The sequence below is a fragment of the Pungitius pungitius genome, chromosome 15, assembly GCF_949316345.1.
Source record: "Pungitius pungitius chromosome 15, fPunPun2.1, whole genome shotgun sequence".
NCBI lineage: Eukaryota > Metazoa > Chordata > Actinopteri > Perciformes > Gasterosteidae > Pungitius > Pungitius pungitius.
The window spans coordinates 10,537,943-10,556,846 of NC_084914.1; the positions used below are offsets into that span (position 1 = coordinate 10,537,943).

At 42.6% G+C, this 18,904-nt stretch overlaps 1 protein-coding gene across 1 annotated transcript in view; it reads left to right on the forward strand.

The window, feature by feature from the left end:
• Positions 1 to 18,262, forward strand: part of LOC119208895 (neurocan core protein-like) — a 33,049-nt gene extending 14,787 nt beyond the window's left edge. The window contains exons 6-20 of the mRNA XM_037457824.2: positions 1,174 to 1,301; positions 1,742 to 2,026; positions 2,598 to 2,741; positions 2,884 to 2,970; positions 3,063 to 3,220; positions 3,310 to 3,472; positions 5,756 to 6,958; positions 9,884 to 10,000; positions 12,750 to 12,863; positions 14,282 to 14,333; positions 14,529 to 14,635; positions 14,850 to 14,932; positions 15,344 to 15,488; positions 16,405 to 16,587; positions 17,398 to 18,262. Coding sequence (XP_037313721.2) covers positions 1,174 to 1,301; positions 1,742 to 2,026; positions 2,598 to 2,741; positions 2,884 to 2,970; positions 3,063 to 3,220; positions 3,310 to 3,472; positions 5,756 to 6,958; positions 9,884 to 10,000; positions 12,750 to 12,863; positions 14,282 to 14,333; positions 14,529 to 14,635; positions 14,850 to 14,932; positions 15,344 to 15,488; positions 16,405 to 16,587; positions 17,398 to 17,516 — 3,088 coding nt within the window. The 3' untranslated portion in view covers positions 17,517 to 18,262. The remainder of the gene's footprint in view (positions 1 to 1,173; positions 1,302 to 1,741; positions 2,027 to 2,597; positions 2,742 to 2,883; positions 2,971 to 3,062; positions 3,221 to 3,309; positions 3,473 to 5,755; positions 6,959 to 9,883; positions 10,001 to 12,749; positions 12,864 to 14,281; positions 14,334 to 14,528; positions 14,636 to 14,849; positions 14,933 to 15,343; positions 15,489 to 16,404; positions 16,588 to 17,397) is intronic.
• The last annotated feature ends 642 nt before the right edge of the window (positions 18,263 to 18,904 follow it).

Below are 18,904 nucleotides of genomic sequence, written 5' to 3' on the forward strand. Positions count from 1 at the left end.
TGATAGAGGGAATATGTGATATGTTTCCTTGAGTTAGATGAGGAGATTGATACAAGCTCTCCCTTCTCTGTGGTTATTATGAATAAACCACCAGCCGCTGGTTAGTGAAGTTTAGCAAGACTTTTTGATCTTTAGAGGGTCCGCAGGCGGATTGTTATCCAGGCCGCCTGCTCCCCCTCTCTCCAGTCTTTATGCAAAGCTAAGCTCTTTGGCTGTCGGTGGTCAAACCCTTCTTACAGCCAACGTGTTGAATAATGCAGCTGGGTCTTTGACACCTTGCCTCATTAAAACGAGTTGGGTGAGTCAAACTAACACCGGGCTTTTGTCTAGAAGGCCGCTGTAGTGTGTCCAGTGCAAAACAGAAAGCAAGCCTTGACATTTTGTCACATGAGTCACCAGTCAGTGAGGCTCTTTTCCTAAACATAACTAAGTGGTTTTGTTGCCTAAATTTGAATTTCTTGGAAGTTAAAAGTTCAATTTAAAACGAAGCTATGTGCGTAAGGAGTGAATGTTGATCCTCCGTCACTAGGAATTACCAAACTGACACAAGAGTGGTACAAAGTCATAGTTTGAAGCTTAGAGCTTGTTGCCAAGCTGCACTTTTTGATGCATTGGTGAGAAATTAGGTTTTGGTAATAGGGTAATTATTAATATTCTCATTTAATTCTCAGCCAAAGTGCAAATAATTTTGCTGAAATGTAAAACTCATACACCAAAAAAATACAAACTTTCTTTGATGATTAATCCATTATCAAAATGTACTTTTGGACTATTTTGAACAGTTCTATATATACATATGTTTTTTATGCCTGTTAATTTTTTATAATGAAGACATTTGCTTTGTTTTGTGTTGAGTTTGTTGCCTCTCTTTTTGGACCATCTACTGACTCATCTAACAATAAGTTATTTTTGTCACTTAAACTTAATCTGCTGATTTCTATTTTTTTCAACAGCTGTTTTTATTTACTGCTAATTGTATTTCAATTTATTTTAATGTGTTGCCCTTTAAAATAGATTCATATTTAGAATTTGACATTTAAATGTTGAAAATGGAAAACAAACACATTGACATGTAAGATGAAATAATGTTCAAGACATTCTCACATATTACCTATGATTAGTCAAATTAGAGGTTCATTCCCATTTATGACACCCACATGGTTTTCCTCACAGCTATTCCATCCAGTTGCCAGGGCTTGGTTGCTATGGACACAAGGAGTACTCATCTGGAGTGAGGAATTATGGGAAGAGGGACCCCAAAGAGCTGTTTGATGTCTACTGTTTCGCAAAAGAACTGGATGGTACACACAAAAACATGCACATATGCACACGAATTAGCACTGCACATAATATGTTGCGGCAATATTAAAGGACAGGTGAGCATTCTCTATGTTTTTAAAATATTACTCAGGACAAAGTAAGTGGCTTTTGCAACCAATGTATATGAATTTACTTTGTAAGTTGTCCTCGATAAATTCACCAAAACACCTGTTTGAGTAACCTTTGCTTAAAAATTAAACCTTTAAAAGAATATAAACATTTGCTCTGTTTTGCATAATGAAGTCTTATACTAGTGAGCAACGAGCCTGGGGCTAAATGCCACATACAAGGAACTACATTACAAAGACATATTACCATACTTTACGTTCATATGCTTATTATTATGTGTGATGTCAAAGTACTCAAGCCGCTGGCTATCCGACAGACGTCATCCAGACAACATCATGTCTCTGTCCTCCAGGGGAAGTCTTTCACTCCGCGGTCCCAGGCAGGCTGTCCCTGTCCTCGGCCTCAGACCGCTGCGTGTCCCTCGGGGGGCAGCTGGCCACAGTGGGACAGCTGTATCTGGCCTGGAAAGACGGCCTGGACAGCTGCGCGCCCGGTTGGTTGTCTGATGGCAGCGTGCGCTACCTGGTGACTCGGCCTCGTGCGGACTGCGTGGGAAGTCATCCGGGAGTCCACACCGTCGCACCCAACAGCACCGAGGACAACAGCACCGCACTATATGATGCGTACTGCTTCAGAGGTACCTTACGTTGTGTGTGTATGTATATACTGTATATGTTGGCAGTAACCCTGTACACCAGTACACCCTTGAATGTAAGGAGGTGGAGAGAAACTCAACACAACTTAGTATTATTTAAGAGTTGCCAAATTCTTTACATTACATTATTATATGCGTATTATTAACATGACATCGATACATTTCATTTTTTAAATATGCTGATTATCATCATCATCATCATCATCAACTTTTGTGTTAAAACCTGATACAACAGCTCATAACAGAGATGATATTTGTTACTGTGGAAGCTTTGAGTGATATTTGTTCCAAAGACAATACATGTCATGGATACTGTTGTAGCTATAGCAACAATAATATCTTAAACACGGTCATGTATATTAGTGCAACTGCAGGATTGAGAGAGAAATAGAGAATAAGATGTGAGAAAGTTGAACTATCGAGAAGTTGTGTTGACTGCTATAAGCAAATTTCTGCAACAAAATAAAACACAACGAAGCTTTGACAGCGTGTGCACAAGATCCTTCGACAATAGCCGCCATGAACAGTAAAAATCCTAAACTTTGTTTCCCAGCTAAAGCCGAGAAGTCAAGCTCCATCTCTCAGATCTACACCTCCCTGTGGAAGCCCTGGAGCTACCTCGCTGGCAGTAGTGATGCCGACACCACAGGGACCAGCAGTCCAGACTTGACTACACCGCACACCAACCCCCCCAGAGGTTTCACATCTGTCTGTGATTAGCAGAGCTGTAGACGCATGAACCAGCTGATCAGTCAGAGGATCAACCGTCCAATCGATAAACCCAAATAAAGATGGACTGTACTTACAATAGCTGTGTTTTTGCAAACATATCCTTGCAGGGACCACGGATGCCGGTGATGTTTCACCGTTAAACTGGACAGGACTGGTTGACCTACAAGAGGAGGCCTCTGTTCACAGCACTGCATGTACGAGGGATTTTGAATGTTGAATCGTTTATATGCATTGATCACAACAGAATGTAGATTTGTGCTTATTACCCCGTGGATTGTGTCCTCAGACTCAGACCCCTGGTCCTCAGAGTCTTCGGGGTCATTTGTGACTCTCCAGCTAATCCCAGGACAGAATCTCTTGGACTGGGGAGAGCCGTTGGAGACTGGACCCGACTCGGAGGAGTTTCTCGGACCACTGGTCGACCCCACTCCCGCTGACAAGAAGGTTGGTTCCACCTTTCATTTGGAGATGTATCAAACAGGAGTACATCACCGGGCCACAAAACTTCTTGTGCGTCTTCTTTTTATTTGTAGGTGATCTCAAAAATCGTCAAGTCCGTTTGGAAGCCTTGGAACTACCTGGCGGGGACTGAAGATGCGGAAGGAACCCAAGCACCAAGTACACAGGCAGGAGGAGAGGAGATGGCCACGAAGGTGACGGATGAAGTGTCTAATTCCTCCAATGCAGCATCACCAAGTGAGTGGATTTATTCAGCTTCCAAAGTGTGATTTTATCCGGCTCATCTAGCCTTACCATCCTGAGAGAGATTACGAGTCAATACATCTCGGAAAGGAGGACAACCGAGAACAATGTGTAAAAAACACTCTGTGCTTTTTTTGTAATGCTTTTTTTCATGTCAATTTTAAGATGTGATGCTTTATATTGGCTTTTTGAAATGTTTTTGGTGTTGTCTCACCTCCATCCACTACTCACACTACCATTCACACTACTGACATCTTTGAGTACACCACATTTTTTACCTTTACAGTATTGAAATAATACAGTACACCTCCTCCTTCCCTATAAGCATGTACAGTATTCTGAGATACATTGCTGTTGAGGCAGTAATTGGTCTGTGATGTTGGGAAAACACAACAGGCACAATATTTAAAGTACAAATAAGCCCCATGAATGAGGCGCATTAGAGAATCCGATAACGAATAAAGCTTAACTGGGAGAACAGATGCGTTGCAGTGAGGACAACAGAAGGACCACTATATCACTAATAGCATCACAAAAGTACTTTACAAGTAACGCAAATATTGTATATACATTATTTAGTGATGTTATACACACAAATATTGCATACACACAACTGCACGCCCTTCAACCTATATAAGGCATATATAGGGCAGCCTCTTTGCTCCACCAGATGCATTTTAGGAATTGAGTTGACTTTCTAGACGGAGCCCTGAGAATTATTTCCAGGTCGCAAGAAAAGCCCCGAGGTGGGACAGCTGACGAGCACCAGCTGTAATTTCCTTAAAATATAAAAAGATGTTTGTGGTCTTGTGTGTACTGTGCAGGCATATTTCTGCTATACAAGCACAAAGGTCAATACCTAAACCTAAACTAATTACACTTTTAATTAGATTAGTTCTAGAATAAAGTCACATACAAATGTTATGGCAAAGGCTTATATTAGGCTTATATTTATCTGTTCAGCTTGATAAGACGGATGATTTGCATGAAGGAGGAATTACCCATACTCAAACAAGCAGGAGATTGATGTATAGGTCCCCTATCCAGGCTTCATTATTTGAATGACATTACCATATTCCATAAAATGTAAAAAATAATGATTGCTTGTTTTTTTTGACCGGCCGTGAGACGTTTCAGCGATGAGTAAAGATTCCTTTCATAAGTCTGAGGTTCTCTTACCTGCAAAATGCTGCAGGCTCTTACGTAGGACAGACAGGTTGTAGATCTCATACCACTCCCAGTGTTGCTGCATTGGCCGCCAGTCATTGTCAGGATTGATTTAAGATCATTTTCACTTATAAGGGGCTCCTTGGCCAAGCCTGTTCTACACCTCTGAGCTACTAAATCCTTATAACAGTCCACTTAGGTCTTCCAACCAAAACTTGTTGGGCGGGGAAGGCGAGGTGGAGCAGCATGTATCATATTCGAAAGAGAAAGCAGCAAGATGATAGCTTAACAATGTCATTGTTTTGTTGTGCTTATTAGATAGAAATTACCAGCTGATCTAACAGCTGATGACCTGATTGACAGCTTCGAACAATGAGGAAACTACTACTGGCTTTCACACCTGTACTTCCTACCTGAACTCACGTTAGAAGTTTGAAAACCAGAGTTGTCCATTTAACGGCCACGTCAAGCTAAGTGACCGCTTTAATGACGTGTCAGTGTAATCGTCATGAACAGTGAGGAACACAAAAAATACAACCTCAAAAATAAAAAATGAATGGAGCCCATCTCTTCACGCCGTAAACGTAAGTTGCAACTTGCATCTAAAATGGAGCAGAATGAATAAAAAATAAAATGAAAAACGTTCTTGTAAAGTGGTTAAAAATCGACCCACCTTCAACTGAAGCTTTTCCTATACGTGTAAACAATGGTTTAAATGAACATATTAGTTATATAGTTAAGCATCAAGTCGAACATCGCTGAGCTTTCAGAATAAAATTGCATTTTAAGTGCTGACAGTGATGTTAACAAACCGTACAGGGAAATGTTAGGACCTTTATTTTATATGTTTTTCTTTGCAGTGTCAACAGCTGCGATCTTATTGAATTGTAGGCAGTGCTGGAGCAGGAAAAACAGCTGACGGACAGCTCAGACGGCTTAGAAGTGTTTGCTTTGTCTCTCCCGGCAAAGCAGTGTGAATCCATGAGTTGATTTTTTTTTCTTTGTCGGTCCCCTATGGCTTTGTCTTTGGCACTACTCTCCCCCTCTGCAATAATTGGACCCCTGACTTCACTCGTTCTTTTCTTTGGATTTGTTTCGTGCCCTCTGCAGCTCTGTTTTCTTCGGGAGGTTCGTGGTCCAGCAGACCCTCAAGGGAAAACTCCACACCTGCCCTTGAAGAATCTCCCGCTCGTCTGGCATCCACTTCGTCCGCCTCCACTACCTCTATGACTGCAGATAGCACCAACACACGGGAGACTTCAGGAACGCACACGTCTGCCGCCTCCGGCTCTGCTGCACCTGGAGTAACCTCCGGCGGGGAAACCTGGGTCCGCGTTGAATCGGCGACCACAACCCAGCCGGGTGACAGGAGGGAGGAGACGGTGACCTCCAGAGGCAGCGGTAGAGGAGGTAGAGGGAGGGGGAAGAAGAACAGAGGCGAGGACAGGAACAGGGGAGAGGAGAAGGGCAGAGGGGAGGATAAAGGGAAGGGAGAAGACGAGGGGAGCGGAGAAATCACCGGCGCGGAGGCAAAGGGCGAGATTCAAGTTTCACGTCGACCAGTTGGAACCAGCAAACCACGAGAAAGATCCAGAGAACGATCCAGGGACAGGGGTCACAGGAAGGGACAGTCCACCACTACCGCTTCCACCACCACCAATGCGAGTCCCCTGGAGCTCGCGGTGGTGACCACGACTGGGTCGGAAAGCGTCGACTTATCCACATCTGCATCCCCGTCCACTTCGGCAGCAAGAGCCTCGTTCCCATCAAGCTCACCAGAGCCACAGCAATCCCTCTCCTCGTCCCCCATTGCTGCGTCTCCATCTCCCTCCTCGTCCCCGCCACCCCCATCTCAATCCCTCTTACTGTCCCAATCTCCATCCCCGTCTCCATCCCAATCTCCATCCCAATCTCCGTCCCAATCTCCGCCCCCATCTACATCCCCATCCACGTTTCATGAATCTTCCACCCCTTCACGCAATTCCCAAACCCCATCGCTCTCCACCTCAGCATCACCCCCCAGTTCCGATTACCCATATCAAGCGGCCGGATCAGGAGACCCGGCTACATCTACTCACGCAGAAAGCCAGGATAGCTCCACCAAGACCTCGACGTCGCCGTACTGGGTTCCAGTGGAGGAAGTAGTGCTGAACAGCACTCTGGATCATACCTCATTGCTGCCGGGAGCCCCAGATGTGGAGGAGCCTGCTTGGTCTCACGCTGTGGGGTCAGGGGCCCCGTTGCCTGGCAACATGGAGGAGGAGAGCAGTAGAGGGGTAGTCAACATCAGTAACATAACTCTCAGCTCAACAGGTTAGCATCGTATGATAGTTAGCAGATGTTTTCTAATGCTTGTATATTATTTATATGCATTGTTATTGATACTCTACTGTACAAAAAACACAATTCTGATTTGATAGGCTTAATAATTCAGATTTGATACAATATGGGTGTTATTGTTTCTAGTTTGACCATCTCTTTTTTTGCCAATAGTAAGCATGTGTTCTGGACTTGAAGTCATTGGTGTTCTGGGGATTTTCAAAATACCTCAGAATCAGAAATTGGCTGCTTGTTGGAGGAAAAGTGTAATATAGCTGGTCAGAAATTTGATGACAGGATGGATTTCACCTTTGACAATGATAGCTCTTGAAATGTCGACCTGTTTACCAGAGAGAACTCTAATTCTCACTGAGGTTATCCAACACCTTACCCCAGACCGACTGCCAGATGCTGCTGTGGGTAGATGAGATCTAGTTGGTCCCCCGCCTTCTCAGATTTAGTTGAACATTATTAAAAAACTGTCTCAAGTTGGCATTGCAAGAGCTTCAATTCGAAAGTCATTCAAAGACAATTTTACATTCTCTAGTTCGTTCGTCATGGCCTCTGTTTGAAGAAGAATTGATTGTGTGGCTGTTTGTGTTTCACACTTGTCAATGTGCCTACATGTCCCAGGAATTACTTTGGTAGGTTCACTGTTATCATAGTGGATAGAAAATGAAGGCAGATAAAAACTAAGACCCCAGTTGCAAAACTGCCTTTTCATTTCCTCCCATGACCTCGCTACAGGCACATTTAAAAAGAACGTAGTGTTTATTCCCTCTGGTCCACACCTTTTACCCTACCAGAGGCAGAGACCACCCCCCCCCCCCACACCAGACAACATGTTGACTGATCCGCAGCCCTGTATTTGCCAGTGACACTCCTGGTTGGCCACCTCGTTCAGTTGTTATTTTTTACTTGGTAATGAGAGCTCATACAGGGAACATCCTATCACCTGGCAGCCATCTTCACATCACAGATTAGACGTTTTTCTATTCTACTCCGTTTGAAAGCTGCTCACATCAGGGGCCTGCTCGGGACCTGAGTAATCTGAGGCCGGAAAACAGCTGTAAACCATATCGACATGAAGCCGGGGGCAAGGGGTCTGGGCTCCTAGTGTACCTTGTGAGGGTTGATTGATCGATGACACACCTTTGCTACATAAACAAGAGAAGTGGATGGACGTGCTTGCTTCCAGAGTAGTAGCTTCCCTCTCTGTCTCTCTCTTTTGTCTCCAGTTCAGTCCCTTGTGGTTCGGTTTCTAGGTGGTGGTCAGTATTTTTCTCTCCTGACTGGATTAGGGGGCACTTCATCAGTCAGTGAAATCGATGAGGATAGAGATAAAAGAAGCCTTGTGTTGGATGCAAACACACAAGGATTTGATATACAATGCAGTCACCTTTCTTTCTATTTTTGGGGTCTTTTTAAACCGTTTTTTATCACACCATCTTTCTGTTACACTTAAATTGCAGATGGTTTCTCGTTTCCGCCTCCCTCTGTGCTTCTCTCCCCTTGTAGCCATCTCTGAGGCTTAACGTCCTTATCCCAAAATCATATTTGTAAAGTAAACCATATTTCCGCCGTGTCTGTAGCTTTTATTACTCCAAGCAAAGGCAATGTGTGATGTGTGGATTAATACTTTGAGGTTTCTCAACGTTGCCTCCGCCTCTTATCATCCCCTTCCTGTGGTATTTCTGTAAACTCATTAGTTGTGGTTGCTGTTTGTGTTTGCTTCCGTGCAAAGGAGGGACAGTCCACTCTGTCAACTCCTTCCACCGACTTCTATTGATTTTTCTGCACCACTCGCTTTAATGAACGGCCAATCGCACAGGGTTTATCTCTCGCACACATGGGTACGCATACAAACTGCAGTTAATCTACTTGTCATAACAGTTGGTGTTTGTCAAGGCGTGCCGTGACCTTGACTGATGTGGAGGTTGCGAGTGCACGCTGGCCTGTGTGCATTAAATGAAATGCGTGGCTGGTTCCAACACCTGACTTCAGCACAATTCAAACCACAACCGCAGGATTGGCTGATAAAAGCCAAACATAAAAAACATAAATCTAGGGAGGCTATTGAGAAATCTCTTTCTTGATTGAAAACCCTCAATCTTTTATCTTTTCATTTATTTTCATCCTTGAACATTTACTTCACCCAACACAGCAACGGCGTCATGGTAATTCAGAGAATGCGAGCTTTAGATGTCTCTGGGTAGTTATTGGACAAGATTTTTCGCTCATCGTTCTGTGTAAACACACAAACATACACACACACACACACACACACACACACACCGTCAACTCACCCCCCCCCCCCCCCCCCCCCCTCCAAGCAGTCCTCAGTGTCAGAGAGAGCTGGCAGAACAAAGACTCCCACAGCCGAGGTTTTCGCGGCCAGGATGAACTAGTGGTGGTTTTCAAAGACCTTAAGTTGCTATAATGAGCGGCTCAGGGGAGAAACACGCGGTAGTGTGTCAATTGATATGGAAATTTGTAATTGTGGAAGGAGACCACACACGTACACATTTAGTGGGTGAATGGCGGGGCCGAGGTGCTCGGCGGGGGGTCTGCTCATTTCTGTTGATGATGGCTAATGTCTGAAGTTCTCACGCTGCCCACTACGCTTGGTGGAGTGAGCCAAGGTCTTGCTTTCCATAAGGTAACCATGACAACTGTGGCTGTGAGGGGACTGTGAGGTTGGGGCTCTGTGGCTTCTGATCCCTTTGAAAAGAAATCCAGTGTGAAATGGATATGCGTGTGCTGTAACTGCTGGTTTTGGCTAAGCCGCAATGTTGGAAAAAATCCTAAAAAAAATCCTAGTTGTCGGGCAAGTTTGAAGATCCCCGTAAAACAGTATCAGTACAGTATCAGTAATCAACTCCGTTAACTCCCCCCCCTTAATCTGCCTTCCCCTTGTAGGCGAAGTGGAGCCCTGCGTGACAAACCCATGTCTGCATGGGGGAAAGTGCCTTCCACAGGGAACGGGCTACAGCTGCTACTGCCCACAAGGATACACTGGGGAGAACTGTGAGATTGGTGAGTGATGCTTACACAAACACGCACACGCACACGTGCCCCACAGGCATGTCCCTGCAAACATTCCATTAAGGACATTTATTAAAACCTAATCAATTGTTCATCACCTAAAGCCCTTAATGGCCAAATTGATCATTATTTTTGACATGTGGCTGACAGTTTGAGCAACTAAGAGTAGGGAAAATAAAATAAATAAGGTGGAGGCGATGACCACAGTTGTTTGTGGTTAGAGATAATAAAGACTACAGGAGGTCAGGGCCAATAGACACAAACCAACCAATGGTGAACAGACAATGAGGCACAGGAATGAATCTAGATTCAAAACCTTCCTGATCCATTCCTCTTTTTCCCCTTCTATCTTAGTGCCGATTCCCCGGTTGTTATTCCAATCTGTTCAGGTCTGAATTAGAGGTGCTCTGTGTGATGTGATTAGATGTGATCCTGTGTCTTCAAGGTGCAAATGAACATCTGCACATAACCAGCTTGCACTGAGGTCATTGGGTGCACCTCAACATTTCACAGGAGATGGTGTTTTTGTTGTTTAACACTCGTTTACAGTAGACCTACTGCAATCAGTTGGAGTGATACCACATGTTGAAAGTCATAGAATACCTTGTTTGTTGTTAATACTGTAGTTTGTGTTAGACCATAATTATAATCTGCTGCGGAGTTTAATGCTACACTTGGCCAAGTGTAATCAAAATCGGGCCAGTATTTCTTTTCATAATCCTAAGAAAACAAAGAAAAACACGACCTTGGTGGTCGCCTTTAGTAATATATTTTTTTCTTTTATTGTGTTATATGTGTTTATAGTGCACACATGAGACATCATAAAATCCATATAAAAACATATTAGACACAAGAGGTAAGAAGCTACAAGCTTACACAACTGACCTTCCCTCTAAAACAAAAAACAAATGCTAACAAATAGTACAAGATAAGTAATACATATGTAGTATATACAGTAGGTATATATTTCCACATAAATATATGAACTTCAAAACCAGGCTGTGAACAAATTTACTAAGTGCCAAGTGTAATCTGCTCAGTGTCACAGAAAGATGGAGGGACAGAGAAACAGTCGATGGAACTGACAGCTGATGTGTGGGTCGGCTGGAGGGCTTTCTCATGGATTTGCAGAATTTGCAGTACAATCTCTCCGAGGAGCAGTTTTCCCTCTGCGTAATGGATGGGGGGGGGGGTCGAGGGGATCAGACTTGGGTACTATAGGGTAATTTGGCTATGAACCAACTCGTTGTGACGTGATTAGCTTTTTACACTCATAGAAACTATTAAAATGATATGCTAGGTTCTTAGCAGTATACAAACAATTTAACATTTGTTTTACATTACATTTTCGAGTGCTTTGCTCTCAGTGAGGGAGGAAGCAGCAGTTTGGCAGATGCAGAGAGGAGTGTGAGGGTTGGGATGTAGGGTTTTAGGTTGAGTTTGAAGCCTGAGGAAGTAAATGCTGTTTGGTATTAAAAAACATCGCTTTGACTGATATCCAAACTGTACATCTAAATCCAAAGCATTAGATATTGGATTAAAGCTCTAATATACAGTTCATTTGTTACCAAATCGTGATGTAACTTTGCCATTGCTCTACACAAAAGCATTTTTTTGTGATTTAAAGCAATGAACCAAGCAGTTAAGGAGCACTACTTCTTCACTGAGAAAAGTGCAAACTGTGCGGCTCTTTACATTCTTATTTTCTCTCATGATTTTGAGCAGAAACAACCTTTGATCAATCCCTCAACTCCAAAACTGTTCACAGAAAAAGCATTTGCACGACTCTCCGGTTGCACCTTCTATATCTGTCCTTAAGAACACTTAAATCAAAGCAAAAGCAAAAACAAATTGGATTTTTAGCAAACGTGAATTAAAACCTGCTTTAATGATGAAGCCTTATCACAACCAACTCTCAGTGTGTCTAGTGGTAACATTCTGAAACATCTCATGAGGCTAAGGGTCACTCTGGCCCTGTTTATTGGACATACTTAGCTGATTATAGACCCTGACTGAATTACTCAAATTCATAAATTCAATCTGTTTGCTCTCTTTGCTGTGGTTTTAATATATTCTGCAGTCCTGGGGCACAGGTATTATTATGGGTCCCAAACCCTGCACAGTGGTGAACGTACCCACTATTTTTAATGATAAAGTGATACTCTATTGATCCATGTGAGGAGATGTTCCTTTTTCTTGCTTTATTTTATCCGCAGAGAGGTTAGACAGCAGCCCTGGAGCGGACATCATTCTCTGCTACTTCTGCATTGGCGATGTCTGCGAAAATGGGAGCTTAAACCTAGATTCTCTGATCAGGTTCCTCGTCTCTGCTTACTAATCCCCCCCCCAATTTATAACTGCTTTAAAGGAAAAGCAATGCAGAGTGCTATTCCTCCCGAGTAAATGGAGACAATGGAGGAGACAAAAGAAGAGATTTAACACACACCCTGTCAGCCTTACGCTCAGTAAAGTAAATGCATGAATAAAAATAACCCTTGAAGTGCTTTTAGAGTGCCTTTCTCGGTGAGAGAATGAGGTAAAATAAGGAATGCAAAAGGGATTAGACCGTTTTTATTCTCCCCACAACCTGTTTGAATTAAAGTATGATACTGTATGGACAATTTCACTGTTCAGAATCAGATCTGAAGACCTGCTCTTTTCCAGTCCGTATTTGAATGGACGCAAACGCCTACAGAGTTTTTCTGTCTCTATGATGAATACATACATACATACTTTACAGATGTTGATGACTGCCTGTCTGAGCCCTGTGAAAATGGAGGCACTTGCGTCGACAAGATTGATTCCTTCCTCTGCCTTTGCCTGCCCAGCTATGCAGGAGACACGTGCGAGAAAGGTGAGAGTGACAATACTGCAGCGTCAGATTGAACTTACTGTATTTTGGTTATTTTAACACGTTGTGTGTGAAGCAGCAGCAAAATGACAGATTCCAGGGTCATCTCGCAGTAGGATGTTTGTTGCATGCTGCGCTGGTGAAAATGACTTTGATCCGTTTTTCAGCGTTTCTGTTACAGCTTGTATGTCGTAACACGATATCACAAAGCTGCAGATCTCAGCGCTGTATGTGAGTCACAGGCCCGCGGCTTGATGAAAACTCTGCAGGCACATTATGTTTTCAAGCAAGTCTGTAGTGTTTGGTGCGATAGTGATCACACCAATTTTATATAACTATGTATATATATAGAGGGGTTTTTGCTTTGCCTCTATAATGTAACGAAGGATAGGCAAGTAAACTTCAGTGACAAACCCTTTCATACCTTTTCAAACTCTTTTATAAAAACTGCTTTGTCAAATTATGGAAAAGGGAAAGAGGGAGATTAAAAAGGAGAGAGAATCTATTAAAATGAGCACAATTTAGTGGGCAACATGCAATTTATTTTAAATTTAGGACACAGCCAAAGAAATCAAATTAGTTTAAAGATTATATTTTGTTTGACCTTTTCAGAACAATGCTTATTCATTGTCTTGATTAGATTTGCCAAGCTATAATGTATTTATAGTCAGCTTTAGAAGTGCTGGACACAGCCAGGCTACCTGTTTCCCCTTCTAAGAGACTTTATGCTCAGCTGACCAAAGTGAAAAGCTAAGGAAATCGAAGTCATAGCTGAGGATGAGGAGGCACAGAAAGAAAACAGGATGGCTTTGTTTCCATAAAGTAATTAAGCAAAGCTAGCAGTGAACCGCCTGTGTGTAAAATAGTTTGAGGCAGGTAATCTGTATCAAATTAGGTAAATTAGGATTGGTAGGAGGAAATCGAATAGCAGCCCTTAATAACATCAAAAAAGATGCCATCTATTTCCATGAGCATGAGGCAAGACTCCCGCATGTGTCTGTGTGGCAGAGTAATCAGAGCCTTTTTGTACTCTGCACTCAAACCAGCATAACACACTCAAGTGCTGATTCATCCCCTCACTGGTTTTAGACTCCTCCACCTTCAGATCTGCTCTCATTGTGCCTGCGTGTACGCCTGGGAGGGTGCAATGCACTAATGAGAGTTCCCTGGCTTTAATGCTATTAATGAATACTAATAGTGCAGTAAAATTGAGGCTGTATAATTAGTTCATGTATTTAGCCTCTGAAGATGCTCATATATTTTTGTTTTCATTTTGCGAAATGGGAACAAAAAAGCTTCCTTTCTCCTCCCATCTTATGCAAAACATTTTATCTTACTGTGTCCTCCTGCTCTTTCACTGGGCTTTTACATGGCAATAACCTTAGTTTCTCTCACCTGCTATTTTCTCTTCATATTTACAGATGTAGAAGGTTGCGAGCACGGTTGGAGAAAGTTCCACGGCCACTGCTACAGGTAGAAATGATGAAAAACTGGTTCTGCTGTTAATAAATATATTTAACTGCAACCACAGGTGCTCCATTTATCCGTATTACTCTTTTATGCCATAAAGGGTATTCGCGATATACTTGCCGCAGCGCTCTCTCCCATTAAACTTTCTGCGTAATGTATAAAATATGTACTTTTATATCCCCTTCCAATGTCCCCCAGGTACTTTACGCACAGACACACCTGGGAGGATGCAGAGAAGGACTGCAGAGAGCACAGTGCTCACCTAAGTAGCGTCGTCTCAGTTACTGAGCAGGAGTTTATCAATGGTATGTGTGTATTTCTCTCATAACTACAGTACATATACGGTATAATAAATAACATTAAATTAACACATAGCATTCATCTCGTATAGCAAAGAAGAGGTGAAATCCATTTGACTAAAACAGACCACTGGAAACATTTAAAGTTTTGTTAATTCTATGTATAACAAAATAGTAATTAAACAAGAGCGAGAAGAAAAACAACTGTTGCCTTTTACAGGTCTGGGCCACGACAACGCCTGGATCGGCCTGAATGACCGCACAGTGGAGGAAGACTTTCAGTGGACCGATAGCAACGAACTGGTCAGTGACCGTTGAATTGTGCAGTTATGAGAGAATCTTCACCTCCAGCTTTTGTTAGTGCAAAGAAAACATCAGTAATTATTGATAAGAAGTACAAAACAATTAATCCAATTGTTAAGAGAATTGTATAGAGAACAGCCTTCCAGCAGCAAACAACCCATCAGATTTATGTTGCTAAATCTTTAGTATTTCAAACCAGTGAGAAGAACAAATTGGACATTAAGTTCCATTGCTCATGGTGAGTTGAGCAATGGTCAGAGGAAATCTGTCCACGTTTCTGTGAGTTTGCAATGTACCAAAAGAAGCCATTCGTTTGAAAGTATTCATCTTTCCTTTTGCTCGGGGAAAGATGGCTGACTCACCGACGGACGATGCTCACACATTGACACCAACTGTTTTACTGTGGTGCAGGTTTATGAGAACTGGAGGGAGAGCCAGCCAGACAACTTCTTTGCTGGTGGGGAAGACTGTGTGGTGACCATTGCCCATGAGGACGGGAAGTGGAACGACGTTCCCTGCAACTACAACCTGCCCTACATCTGCAAGAAAGGCACCGGTACTGGAATCCTGCAGGATCCATATCGAACCAAACCGAACCAGAAATGTCTGAATGAAAGAAAGCTTATTTTGCACATTCAGGACTTTCTCATCAAATCAAAGCTTAATCACTTCCTAAGTAGAGATTTTTGCTGTCTTCACACGTTGTGATCGTGTTTTCTTACTGACCACCTGGTCCCGATAGTCATCACTGGTTCTTGTGCTCTTGATTCAGCGGTTGGTCATTTGCATTGTTTCTCTCTTTAAGGTCACAGCCACAGATGGGTGCGCCCAACATTTTAAACACAAACTTTAGTGAAGATTGTGAGTTAGTGTCAAACCTGTATTGATTTTCAAGACCAACATCAATCTCAGTCTTTTGCTTATTGTCAACTCTCCTTTGGGCTCTCTTACACTCCTCCAGGCAGACAGAAATATTACTTGCAGTTATTGCCAATTACTGCGTTCTCTCTGAAATTGGCCAGTTTGAGAGCCGTCCCACACCTTTCGTCTTTGACTCCTCTCAGCCGAGCCGAATGCAAAGCTAAAGACAGGAACAGGACAGGAGTATGGATGGAGGATGGATAAAGATGGAGGAGGACACAGGGAAAGGATTACGTGTCCGACTGCGACCTCGTGCCTCCGTGAATCTGCTGCAGAGACCCATTAGCTCCTCCTGGCCTCCTTCCTTGAGATCAGAAGATAGAGCAACAAGCCTGCCATCTAGAGGCGTCAATAGACAACGCACTAACATTTGTTGTTAATATCTGCTCTTAAAAGACATAAGGGATGACACTTATACACTGGGTATTTCATCATACAGGGTCAGGCACCCTTTTGGCACCGTATACATTTCTGGATTGATGAGAAATAGATACTGTATATACATCTCATCTATGCAATGTTTTTTATTTTTATTTCATTATATCCTGCAGTGTTGTGCGGGACACCGCCCGCAGTGGAGAACGCCCATTTGATAGGTCGGCGAAGGTCACATTATGACATCCACGCAGTGGTACGCTACCAGTGCTCTGAGGGCTTCTTCCAGCGCCACATCCCCACTGCACGCTGCCGGGCCGACGGGAGCTGGGAGAGACCCAGGATCATCTGCACAAAGTGTGAGTGGTACATTACACCATGTGGTTACCATTTCTGGTCACCTTATACTTCAAGAAATTAAAATACTATTTATTGTTCAGCTTGATAACGGAAATTCAACATAAAAGAAGAGTTTTATTTGAGTAGTTGAACAAAATTTGTTGTTATTATAGTTTTTGTTAAATCCCACAAAGCTATAAGGTGACGGGATGATTTGCGGGTTAGTTAAACTTTTCACTACACTGTCAAAACTGTTTCATTTGCTTTGCCATTCTCTAAAAAAGATGCTCGTGGACACACAAATACATGCAGCTTTGTCTGGTTCTGGTTCTGACTGAGCAGCAATGAAATATTTTAAATATGTTTTTATTTCCGGGTCCACTTCTTTTTTGACTGTTAAATGTGGTTGCCAGTGATAGCAACAAAATGATGAGAATTTGTAACTATTGAGCCCTGACTTTTACTAGCGGGATGGAGGCTAAAGATTGGCACTAACAGTTTGAAACTATTTGTAATCACCCCCTTTATTACCTTGCGCCAGTCATGGGGAATACTCTTGGGGAATCATAATGATTATTTTGTTTGTTTATATATATATATATATTATACTCATATACAGAGTAATTTACACTGCAGCTATCTGCCAATTTCTTGTCATTATTTTTTTATATCTCTGATATTTAATTAGCCTTAAGTCCGGCCGGTATCACTTGTTCTATTCCTTAATTCTATAACCCTTTAACATATTTCCTAAGTTAACAGTGTCATAGCTGTGCATGTAGTACACTATGTGTAAAACATGAAACTTGTTTGTTTCCCTCCTCTTTTAGCCCGGCGGTCCCAACGTTACCGCCGTCACCACCACAACCAGCACAGCGAGCGCCGCGGCCACAGGAGACACGGAGGAGAGGGACACAAGGCCCGAGAGGACGCACACAGCTACTACTGAACCAAATAATTCATAAATAATACAACGCTTTTCAATGGCTGGGTGCTAACCGTGGCCCATAAGAAAGACAGTAGTCCACATCATCGCCATCCCTTTTCCTACTTCTAACCGTGCTCCGCTTTGCATTATTTACCCTGATAAATAAGGTCTTTCTTACGCTAACATAGTCTCTATAAGGTCTATCCCTGGGTTTGAGTGTTTCAAAGCTTCCTTTAACCGAGGTCCACGCGAACACTAACTATAGCACTAACGCTTATCAACGCCTCCATCTCAATACAGTCGATCCTCCTCCTGTCTGAACTAAAACCCTCTCTGTTGGTGGGACTAACAGCTGTTTGTGTGCGTGTGTGAGCGTATGCATGTAAGACAGAAACGTAGAAAAGCGTAGAGTAACTTTTATTTTGTCGCAAAGATTAGCTTGTTCTACATGAAAAATCCTCCTTAGTGTTCTGTTAGCAAAGCACAGATGTAATTGATGCAAGTTAGCATCCAGTCCCTGGTGACCCTTTAGTATGTGTACGGTAGCTGTTTCTTTTCCCATTGAGACCCTGAATAGTTTGTTTTGCTGTACTGACTTGCTTCTTCTAATATTTGCTATATTCGTGTTACGTTGCTATTTATTATGAATTGTTTGATCGTGAGTATGCTTTCTTTTTTAACTTACACTCCAGAGAGCCGATGTAACATCCCTTTTTCTATACCAGTACATGAATCAAACCGTCAACAATAAATTCAATTAATCATTGGATTGCGTCTTATCTCTGTACTGTAAATATTGTGGCGTTTGTATTTTGCCGGGTCCCTGATCAATGGCTTGACCTTGTCACGCCCTCTCGGCTAGTGAACATTTCCAGTAGACATAGCTTGTGAAAATGCGATCTCACAGTACTTTCCTGAGATAACCGCTTGATTGTATCTGAATTGCTAAATACGTTCAGTCTTTGCACGGCTAAATCTACCTGACGGGTAATGCGTCCACTTTGTTTTGTCTTTGGGCCCTTTGATATTTGGTCAGTCATCCACTTTTTGGTGTTCTTATGACTTTTTGTTCTGCTGTTGTATTCCATTCTTAATAAAGTTAGAAAAAGAACAACATTTCTGCGGATTTTTTTTTCCTATTTTAAGCCAACTTAAACTGTTACCGTTTTCAAGCTTCAAACACACACATTTTATTAGCGGTGCAAACGCATTGAAGCAGACTCAAATATCTCTACAGGATGGCTTACCATAACATTTAGTAGATATGTATGGTCCCCAGAGGATGAACCAGGTGCAGAACTTTAATCCCAAAGGTAAAACAAAAATATTCTATACAAAATACAGCAGAAGCAAAAGTCAAATGAGCACTTGTAGTGCCCCGATGTCTGTCCTCAAAGCAATATACTTAT